This window comes from Camellia sinensis, chromosome 2 (assembly GCF_055761805.1).
Source record: "Camellia sinensis isolate YWXY chromosome 2, ASM5576180v1, whole genome shotgun sequence".
In the NCBI taxonomy this organism is placed as follows: Eukaryota; Viridiplantae; Streptophyta; class Magnoliopsida; order Ericales; family Theaceae; genus Camellia; species Camellia sinensis.
This window is the reverse complement of record NC_138962.1, coordinates 17,967,999-17,979,508: the sequence shown is the minus strand read 5'-3', so window position 1 is coordinate 17,979,508 and position 11,510 is coordinate 17,967,999. Positions and strand designations below refer to the sequence as shown.

The 11,510-nt window shown below is 27.4% G+C and overlaps 1 protein-coding gene across 1 annotated transcript; it reads right to left on the bottom strand.

Annotated features, from left to right (window-relative positions):
- LOC114267393 (uncharacterized) lies at positions 1 to 11,054 on the bottom strand. The gene is made up of 10 exons (XM_082907546.1): positions 10,880 to 11,054; positions 10,658 to 10,760; positions 10,442 to 10,516; positions 10,022 to 10,172; positions 9,701 to 9,770; positions 5,739 to 7,753; positions 5,528 to 5,561; positions 3,903 to 3,968; positions 981 to 1,103; positions 1 to 269 (listed from the first exon to the last, which is right to left on the bottom strand). The coding sequence occupies exons 1-10, from the start codon at positions 11,052 to 11,054 to the stop codon at positions 109 to 111; spliced, it is 2,973 nt and encodes a 990-aa protein (XP_082763672.1). The 3' UTR covers positions 1 to 108.
- Positions 11,055 to 11,510: the final 456 nt, after the last annotated feature.

Here is an 11,510-nt window from a genome sequence, read left to right as displayed (position 1 = left end):
GCTAAATATTATTCTCTTATATAAGATAATTAGATCAAATCAGTGGCACAACTACTTTAGTTATAATAACTCTAGTGTGTGTGCATTCTTTAACCTTTTTTTATTTATTTATTTTCTTTCTTTTAATTCCACTAAGGTAGGCCTACGCCTTTGTCTTTGTCCTCCAATCTGCACTTGACACGTGGTCTCACATTTCGCTTCATCCTCTACCCAATCATCTCTCACAAGTGATTGTTGATAACATCTGAACGCCACAAATAACATGAACACTGCATGGGATGTAAATCAATAATGCATGTTAGAAAAACCCAAAAATATTATCAACAATTTATGTATGTGTTATTTATTTTACAAAATTTATTTGCATTTTTTTAGTTTAAATTTTGAAATTTCATGTTTAAGTACTTGTAATTTAAAAAGTTAAGATATATATATATATATATATATATATATATATTTTTTAATTTTAGTTTATTTATTTTTTCAGCTTAAAAAATATGCTCAAAAAGCTATATTTTCTAAATTAAGTTTGAAATGTTTTTTTATTTTGTGATATTTTTGAAATGTTTCAAAAAGCTATATTTCACATCACGCTCTCTATTTTTCTGTATATCTTTTCTTAAGAAGTCAAAAAATCAATTAAAATAGTCAATTTCTAAATGCAATTATATGACTCAAATGGATAAACAATACGTAACAAAAAAAAGTTTGATATGTTTTTGCACGAATCAAGGCATTCAGTTAAACACTGTATAATAACCATACGATTATCAAAATTTAACTAAATCTAATATTATGTTTATGTGTTTTTAAGATTTGTCGACTTCACGAAACTACTTATGTTGAGAGAACTTGGGATGAAAAATACATATACTATACATTATTTTTTATAGAAAACCTAAGAGTATGCATTATTATATGTACTTACTATTATTCATGCGTATATATAGGTATGAATGAAATGACAAAAGTGTCCTTACCTGCCCATATGCGAGCTACGACCGATGACAGGTTCCATACAAGGGCAAAGATGCCAAAAGCCACAGCCTTCTTGTGTGAGCATGATTCCCAAACGTCTCTCAATTGTCCAATCCAAAATTTACCTATAATAACAAATAAATAAATGAATAAAGAAGACCGCTCTCATATAAAATATGTTTTCATGTAAATTACAAAAAAATCAAATTTTCCACATAAATTTTATTGTTCAGGTCAGTAAGAAACTTATGAGATCCATATGTGTAGATTTTGCATTGTGAAAATCTTAACCAAAAAAAATTAAACTTTCCTGTAACTTTTGTTTTCTTGGTAAATGAACTGTTAAATTTAAATTTTTCTTGTAAAATTCTAATGTCAAATGAACATAATATATACAAGAAAATAAATTTCTTTTTCCTTTATATATAAAATTCATCACACTTGAACCGAGTTCAAAAGATTGATTTTAGTGAATAAGATGTTTTTTTTTTTAATATATATATGAAAAAAAACTCATCCATATGTATTTGCTTAGAGGCCCATTATTAAATCTATATTCATAGGGTATGTTTGATTAGCACAATTAATAATGAAAAGATTAACAACCCATGATATTAGTGTAAGATTAATTATCCATCTAAATTAGTGAGATATATAATTACCTCTTGTTCACATTTATTTTACGATAAATATGGAAATATATAATCTCAATTATATGTATGTATTGCGTAATTAGTTGGGAATTAAAAAATACGTCAAATTTGTTTGATAGAATGACTATTAGAATATAATCTAAATAATAAAAATTACAACCAAACAATATAATGTAAGTCTCACAAAAGCCAAAAGTCAATTTTTAATTTATTTTGGATCATATCACCTTTTTTATTTTTTACACATTTTTAAAAAAAATTAAAAGAATTAACTTTTAGCCAACTTCTCAAAACAACCAGTAGATATCACACTGACTCACACTGGCTGGGGTAGAGCATAGAATGCTTTGTGATAAATTCAATGGTGTGGTTTATACGAATGTTTACTTATAAATTAAAACTTGATAATTTAAAAGTCGAAATTAAAAAAAATTAAAAATTAATTTTTAAAATTTATTTAAGTTATTTTTTATTAATAAATTATAAGCAAAAACGTAGAAGTTAAAAAAAAAAATCGAAATTAGTCTTTTTTTAAACTTATTTAAGTTATTTCTTATTAATAAATTATAAGCAAAAACTATACTAAACAATCTAGCATAGACTCTCAGAATAAATAAAAAAAAATTATAAGCCGCTCAGATAAATTGCACCAAACAATACCATACTCTAATGTTGCACTATCATACACATACTTGTTGACAAATGTTAAAAATTTATAATTAATAATTTTAAATCCATCCACAATGATTTAAGAAAGAGTTAAAATTTTATGATTGACAAATCAAAAATTAACATTTATCATTTAAAATTATTGTACATCAAATTATATGAATTTTTATTTAGAGATTTTATACATTCTTCACTTAAAAAATACTAAAAAAGAAGGTAATAAATAAATAAAGAGCAAATTATAATAAACTTAAATTATGACCAATTTGCTTTTTGTTCCTCTAAACTTCAAAACTCAACAGTTAAACCACCTTAAAATATTATCTTGTTACAATTAATCTTTTTTATTAGAATTTTGTTAGGGATTTACACAAAATCAAATCATATATAAAGCACATCACACATTTATTTAATTTTTAGGGCAATAATGTATTTATCTAGTGATTTTGTTTGCACTTTACCACTAAGATAAAAAAGACAAAATACAAATGAAATTATTAGATAAGAGTATCATTGCTTTTAAAAAATCAATAACGGATATTATTATTCTAAAAAATAATAAGTGTATCATGTATTTCACACATGAATTGATTTCGTTAAAATTCCAAGACAAAATCCTAACAAAATGTATTGAGTGTAAAATGATGATAATTCAAAGTAGTTAACTGTTACATTTTGAAGTTCAAAGGGACAAATGACAAATTAATTATATAGTTTAAGAAGGTTTATGGTAATTTACCAATAATAATAAATAAATAAAATTATGCACTAGTCGTGGGACAAATTCAAATAGTGTCATAATTTGTTATTAATTGATTAAAATTATGGGATCTAATATTCTTTCCTAACCGCTTTGCTTCCTCCGTTTGGAAAGCAAGTTTTGCACAAAAATAACCAAAACTTTCAATCACATCATTCTTTTTACTTTTTTATATGTATTTAATAAAATATTAGTAAAAAATTAATTTAAATAGTCAATTTCCAAACGAGCTCTAAAAGCTCGTTTGGAAACATGTTATTTTATTTTATTTTTTTGAATTTTTTACTAAAATATGAGATAAAAAAGAAAAATGCTAGAGACTCCCAAAAGATTTATCAAAAAAATTCTACCAAATGTCTCACATGGCTGTAAGATTCATACCATGTGGGTCTTATGTGTGTTACACCCACGTGAGACATTTAATAAATCTTTTAAGTCTCTAGAATTACTAGGAAAAAAAATAGTATTTTTGAAATGATTTTTTGACTTTTTATGAAAAAATTTTAAAAAAAAAATAGAGAGAAAAAAAGGAGAAATCTTTGACATTTTTATATAATTTACTAATTTTTTTTACTTATTTAATGATTTTTAAAAAAAATTTAGGTTAAAATCAACGAATAATATTAGAGTTCATAAAAAAAAATCATAAAATATTTCATAAAATTTTTTCATTTTTTAATTAATATATAATATTTTATTACATATATAATCTCACAATGAAAAATCTTCCATAACCATCCTTATAATATTTTCTTCATTATCCCTGTCATTACTCAAAATCAACCCTTCATAAACAATGCTTGAGAATTACAAAAAGTAAGCATAGTGGAGAGTGTTATTACCGTAGGCAGTGATGAGCGTGGAATACGATGAGCATATCTTTGGTACGCTGAATACTCCAAAAAACTCTGTGCACACCACACCCAGTTGTCACACCACATCTACTAGTCAGCGCAAAACGACAGTCCATAATATTAAATAATTAATGCTCAGAAAATTTTAACTTTTTGGTTAGATTTGTTTGGTTCCCGAGAAAAAATTAGAGAAAACTATCAGGCAAAAATAAGCATTTATGGGATACCCAAGAAAAATTTATCACGTAAAATTATGTAAAAATGCTACATTAGGATTAAACTTGTGGCACATTCCTCGTGTATCAAATTGGAGTTATTGTATAATTATTTAAATTTTATTAACTAATATTTTAACAAATTTTTAACAATTGTCATTGGATCTCACAATAGATCATGCTAATTAATAAAATTATTCAGCTTGCTTGATTTGAATTTTTAAAATTCACTTTTAAAAAAATTAATTTTTTTATATTTCATATTTTTTTATTTTTACTTAATTTTTTAAAATATTCTAAATTAATTTTTTAAATTTCTAAATACACTTAACAAGTATTATATTTATAAAAGAAAATATTTAGAAAATTCAGTAAATATCAAAAATATTTTTTAAAAAATTAAAAATTCAATACATTTTTCATATTCTTGTATATTTATTGATTTTTTAAAATATTTATTTATAAATATTTTATTTTTTAAATACATCTAAGTAAGGTACATCTAAAAAATTAAAAAAAATTATTTAAAATTTTAAAAATATTCACTAAAAATTAAAAAAAATTAAAAATTCAATTTTTTAAAAATTAAATCTAAAAAATTGAAACCAAACACAATCATTATTTCTTTGATAGTGAGATTGTAAAATGATTTAAGCTTTTTTTTACCTAATTTATTTTGCAAAGATAAACATATTTTGAAAATGTTACTTTTTTTATATCGAGTCAATAAATTTATATACACTGTAAAAGAAATAATTAAATTTGCACATTTATACATTCAAATTCAATTCGACTAAATATCGTTTGAGATTTTATCGAAAGATAAACAAGTTAAATTTGCACATTTTGAAATTCATTCATTAAAATTTTAAATTAAGCTTGAACAATCTTTTTTTTGAACAACAATTTAAACACTACTATTCAACTTAATTAGTTTACACTGTCTCCGGATCAGGAATTTGAAAAAAAAAAAAAAAATTAAGCAAAAATCTAACTTACACTTCATTAAAATTTCTTTTACATCTTTTTTTTTCTTCAAATCTCATCCCAAATTTGTAATACAAACACACCTTACAATTTTATTTATAATTGATGAGACTCCAATGTAACACCTATATTGCCACTGGGCCAAGGCAAAATAGACTTTTAACTCCACTAAAATGATGAATAATAATGAATAAAAAAGATTAGTAAACAAATTTAGCACCCAAATTTTTAAGAAAATTACTATTTATACTCTACTTTTGCTTTCTATCCTTTAAATTTTGTTCTTAACCAAAACACAATATTGAGTGTGAATAGCCAGTGAGGGGTGTAAATAACAATCTCCATTTTTTAAATTCAAATGAAATCATAACTAAACCAATTTGGCCATCTTCTAAATAGTTATGGAGCTACCAAACCTCGCCAAAACAAACAGCATGATTGCCAACTGACAAGGTCACATTTAAAAACAATAAAAGAACAAGAAGAAAGAATTACTGCAGATCTACACTATAGATTCAAATTATGATACTATAGAAAAGGAAAAAAGAGTTGTCTAAAATTCCTATTGAGTAGATCAAATTCATTTCAAAAGTAATATATAGGATCAAGTTTAAATCTATACCATAGATTCAAATTTTAATATCAATTTTGCCACCTTCAATTCAAATGAATTCCCTCCAGTTCCATCACTCAACCCATCTAAATTTTTGTTTGGGCCATCCAAAGATTTATTTGAAACCAATTTTGCTTTTGTATCTACGGATTCATCCAAAGCCTTAGTGGACCCTGACTTCACTTTACTCAATTGAACTAAATTCCTCTCGTTTCCATCATCAGATTCACCAACTAACTTCTGGGATTTAGACTTTGCCTTCCTAGCCTGATTTGGGTTTCTCTCAGTTCTTTCAACAAACACATTTAGCTCCTTAGATTCCTCAGATCTTGTCTTCATTTTGTGAAATGGGCTTCTCTCAATTCCATTAACAGACACACTTAGTTGCTCAGATCTTGACTTCTTTGACTGAACTGGGTTTTTCTTGATTCCATCAGTAGATACACTCGACTCCTTACACTGTACATCCAAATTATTGTTTATTTCAGATCTTTGCCTTGCAATCTGAATTGGGCTTCTCTCAAGCCCATCAGAATTCTCAGATTTCCATGTCTTCCTCTTGCCACTGACCCCAATAGGACTTGGTTTTGGTCTCAAACTTTTGTCACCACTCTCTTCTGAGTTCTCTTCTTCACCATGGAAGATTTTGTCACCACTCTCTTCTGAGTTCTCTTCTTCACCATGGAAGATTTTGAGTCCGCCATTGAGTTCATCACTCTTTATTCTGCTCTCCCATGTTATGCGCTTTCTTCTACCCACCTCCATTTCCTTATAACCCTCTCTATCTCTCTCTCTAGTTTCATCAGATCTAGTCTCCGCAATTCCAACTAGGCTCTTCTCAATTGCCACAACAAACTCAACAAAAGCCTCGTTCGACTCCGGTTTCGCCACCTTCAATTCAAATGAATTCCTCCCAGTTCCATCACCCAACCCATCTAAATTTTTGCTTGGACCATCCAAAGATTTATTTGAAACCAATTTTGCTTTTGTATCTACGGATTCATCCAAAGCCTTGTTGGACTCTGGCTTCACTTTCCTCAATTGAACTAAATTCCTCTCGTTTCCATCATCAGATTCACCAACTAACTTCTGGGATTCAGAGTTTGCCTTCCTAACCTGATTTAGCTTTCTCTCAGTTCTTTCAACAAACACATTTAACTCCTTAGATTCCTCAGATCTTGTCTTCATTTTGTGAATTGGGCTTCTCTCAATTCCATTAACAGACACACTTAGTTGCTCAGATCTTGATTTCTTTGACTGAACTGGGTTTTTCTTGATTCCATTAGTAGACACACTCAACTCCTTACATTGTACATCCAAATTCTTGTTTATTTCAGATCTTTGCCTTGCAATCTGAATTGGGCTTCTCCCAAGACCATCAGAATTCTCAGATTTCCATGTCTTCCTCTTGCCACTGACCCTAATAGGACTTGGTTTTGGTCTCAAACTTTTGTCACCACTCTCTTCTGAGTTCTCTTCTTCACCATGGAAGATTTTGAGTCCTCCGTTGAGTTCATCACTCTTTATTCTGCTCTCCCATGTTATGCGCTTTCTTCTACCCACCTCCATTTCCTTATAACTCTCTCTCTCTCTCTCTCTAGTTTCATCAGATCTAGTCTCCGCAATTCCAACTGGGCTCTTCTCAATTGCCACAACAGACTCAACAAAAGCCTCGTTCGACTCCGGTTTCGCCACCTTCAATTCAAATGAATTCCTCCCAGTTCCATCACCCAACCCATCTAAATTTTTGCTTGGACCATCCAAAGATTTATTTGAAACCAATTTTGAGTTCTTTTTTTCACCATTGAAGACTTTGATTCCTCCTTTGACTTCATCACTCTTCATTCTGCTCTCCCAAACAGAACCTGCCACCACACCATTTCTTGTTGTGCGCTTTCTTCTACCCACCTCCATTTCCTTATAACTCTCTCTCTCTCTCTGTCTAGTTTCTCTTGTAATGAGTACACCAGGGTCACTGGAATAGGATGAGCATATCTTTGGTAAGCTGAATACTCCAAAAAACCCTGTTCACACCACACATAGAGTCAGCGCAAAACGACAGTCCATAATATAAATAATTAAATAATGCTCAGAAAATTTTAACATTTTGGTTAGATCTATTTGGTTTTCGAGAAAAAATTGGAGAAAATTATCAAGCAAAAATAAGCATTTATAGGATACCCAAGAAATATTTATCACGTAAAATTATGTAAAAATGCTACATTAAGATTAAACTTGTGTCACATTCCTCGTGTTTCAAATTGGAGTTATTGTATAATTATTTAAATTTTATTAACTAATATTTTAACAAATTTTTAACAATTGTCATGGATCCCACAATAGATCATGCCAATTAGTAAAATTATGCAACTTGTTTGATTTGAATTTTTAAGATTTATTTTTTTTTTAAATTAAGCTTGTTTTTATTTTTCAAAAAGCACTTTTTAAAAAGTTATATTTTCTTATTTTTCGTGTCTTTTTGTTTTTATTAATTTTTTTTAATATTTTAAGCAATTTTTTTACTTTTTAGACACACGTAGCATAATACACCTAAAAAGTAAAAAAATTGTAAAAAAAATATTTTAAAAATTCACTAAATACCAAAAATATAAAAAAAAATTCAAAAATTCAGTACCATTTTTATATTTTTATGTATTTATTAATTTTTTAAAATATTTTTTCACAAATTTTTTACCTTTTAGTTACATCTAACTAAGGCGTATCTAAAAAAGTAAAAAAAAAATATTTAAAATTTAAAAAATATTCACTAAAAACAAAAGAATACGAAAACCAAAAAACTCAATTTTTAAAAAACTTAATTCAAAAAATTGAAACCAAACGCACTGAATTTTTTTTATTTTTCTTTTCTTTTTTTTTCACTAATTTTTTTTAAATATTCAAAGTAATTTTTTTAATTTTTTTAATTTTTAAATACACGTAACATAAATACACTTAACAAATATAATATTCGTAAAAAAATATTTAAAAAACTCACTAAATACCAAAAATATTAAAAAAAATTAAAAAATTCAATACATTTTTCATATTCTTGTGTATTTATTGATTTTTTAAAATATTTATTTATAAATATTTTATTTTTTAGATACATCTAAATAAAGTGCATTTAAAAAAAGTAAAAAAATTGTTTAAAATTTTAAAAATATTCACTAAAATAAAGAAAATTAAAAATTCAATTTTCAAAAAATTAAATCTAAAAAATTAAAACCAAACACAATGATTATTTCTTTGATAGTGAGAATTGTAAAATGATTTAAGCTTTTTTTAACCTAATTTATTTTGCAAAGATAAACATATTTTGAAAATGTTACTTTTTTTTATATCGAGTCAATAAATTTATATACGTTGTAAAAGAAATAATTAAATTTGCACATTTATACATTCAAATTCAATTCGACTAAATATCGTTTGAGATTATATCGAAAGATAAACAAGTTAAATTTGCACATTTTAAAATTCATTCATTAAAATTTTAAATTAAGCTTGAACAATCTTTTTTTTGAACAACAATTTAAACACTATTATTCAACTTAATTAGTTTACACCGTCTCTAGATCAGGAATTTGAAAAAAAAAAAAAACATTAAGCAGAAATTTAACTTACACTTCATTAAAATTTCTTTTACATTTTTTTTTTCCAAATCTCATCCCAAATTCGTAATACAAACACACTTTACAATTTTATTTATAATTGATGAGTCTCCAATGTAACACCTATATTGCCACTGGGCCAAGGCAAAATAGACTTTTAACTCCACTAAAATGATGAATAAAAAAGATTAGCCAACAAATTTAGCACCCAAATTTTTATGGAAATTACTATTCATACTCTACTTTTGTTTTCTATCCTTTAAATTTTGTTCTTAACGAAAACACAATATGGAGTGTGAATAGCCAGTGAGAGGTGTAAATAACAATCTCCATTTTGAAAATTAAAATGAAATCATAACTCACCCAATTTGGCCATCTTCCAAATAGTTATGGTGCTGCCAAACTTCGCCAAAACAAACAGCATGATTGCCAACTGACAAGATCACATTTAAAAACAATAAAACAACAAGAAGAAAGAATACTGGAGATCTATACTATAGAAAAGGAAAAAAAAGTTGTCTAAACTTCCTATTGAGTAGATCAAATTCACTTCGAAAGTAATATATAGGATCAAGTTTAAATCTATACTATAGATTCAAATTTTAAACATTATTCTGATATTTTTTCTGAGTATGTAGCATTGTTACTTGATAAACTATAGAAAATGAGTGAAATGAAACTCACCTTCATTGTAGTGGCAGGATCTCCACAAAAAAGGGTTCTGAACTTTAGAAGAAACTCATTCAAATAAGGAAGAATCATTTTTACTAACCATACTGCCTCTTCTTCCCCAACAATGTAGTCTTGGTTTGTATCATCTCCTCCTATAACTCCCCTGTTATTTTTTTTCCAAAATTATAGCAAAAAAAAAAGAAAAAAGAAACCATCAAACAAGTCTTTAATTAACTCCTATGTGGTAAATGAACTTTCCCATAAAAATAAAAAAGAATAAAGGGAGTTTCAGATGAATAGGAAACAGACAAATAATCGAAAATCAATAAGTGAGAACTGTGCGAAAATGACACAGTTCTCCCTTGCACCTAATCAATTTGTAATTATTTTGCTCTTTTTCATTTATCTAAAGTTCTTCATTTAATAAATTACCTGCAAATAATGGATTTGAATAAGAAGATTACAGCAAGATAGACAAGACCCAGATAAGAAACCGCAGTTATGAAGCTGTAAAATCATGAAAGAGTGTTTTAGCTCTGTGCTCTGTTTTGGAACAGGGGATGAGTAAAATGAACAAGAAAAATTGGATAATGAGCATGGTTAGAGTAGTTGTGTTGTGTCATATGAGCTTGGAGTATTATTTCTGACCTGATATTGATATCTTTGGTGTAAGATGATGCAATTATGATAAATGTTCCAATACCGAACATGAATGCTGATTTTGAGACATCTCTCCACATAACCAAATCAACTGTTAAAATTTAACAAACATCACAAAATGAATGCTTGAAAATGGAGAGGTATAGTAAGTGAAGTAGCATCCAAAAAAATGAAAAAAGAAATCAAATCCATCCATCAGTGAAAACTTGCCTAAACTCTGCAATTTATTATGGGTTTGAGAAATCCTCTGGAATCCAGTCTGGGTTTCAGGACGACTCTCTTCTGAGTTCTCTTCTTCACCATGGAAGATTTTGAGTCCTCCGTTGAGTTCATCACTCTTGATTCTGCTCTCCCATGTTATGCGCTTTCTTCTACCCACCTCCATTTCCTTATAACTCTCTCTCTCTCTCTCTCTCTCTCTCTCTCTCTAGTTTCTCCTGTAATGAGTACACTAGGGACACTGGTTTTTTCTTTGAACAGAGGGGCTGTGGTTGTTATCAATGGAATAGAGTAAGACTTTGAGATGAAGAAATGGTGAGGAGAGAGATTTTATTGGCCTTATTTGGTTTGTGTTTCCTAAAAAGTTTTGAGAAAAATTCCTTAAAAATTTTTGGGAAAAATTCCCTACAAATAAGTTTTCCAAAGTAATTAAATCAAACAAAATTTTCCAAAAAAATTTTCCAAAACTTTTTTGGTTTACAAGTTTTCCAAATAAATCTCTCTCAAAATAATTTTCCAAAACATCTTTTGAAAAAAATCAAACCAAACAATTTTTTGTACTTTTTATCTCTAATTTTTTATCAATTTTGAGTCACATTACCTCTTATATTTTTTATCCACA

Coding starts and splice junctions, on each gene's coding strand:
- LOC114267393 (XM_082907546.1), bottom strand. CDS start 11,054: ATGGAGGTGGGTAGAAGAAAGCGCATAACATGGGAGAGCAGAATCAAG. Junction 9,771..10,021: donor ATCCTGCCACTACAATGAAG/GTGAGTTTCATT, acceptor TGATCTTGTCAG/TTGGCAATCATGCTGTTTGT. Junction 1,104..3,902: donor CACGCTCATCACTGCCTACG/GTAATAACACTC, acceptor TTGTTATTATAG/GTAAATTTTGGATTGGACAA.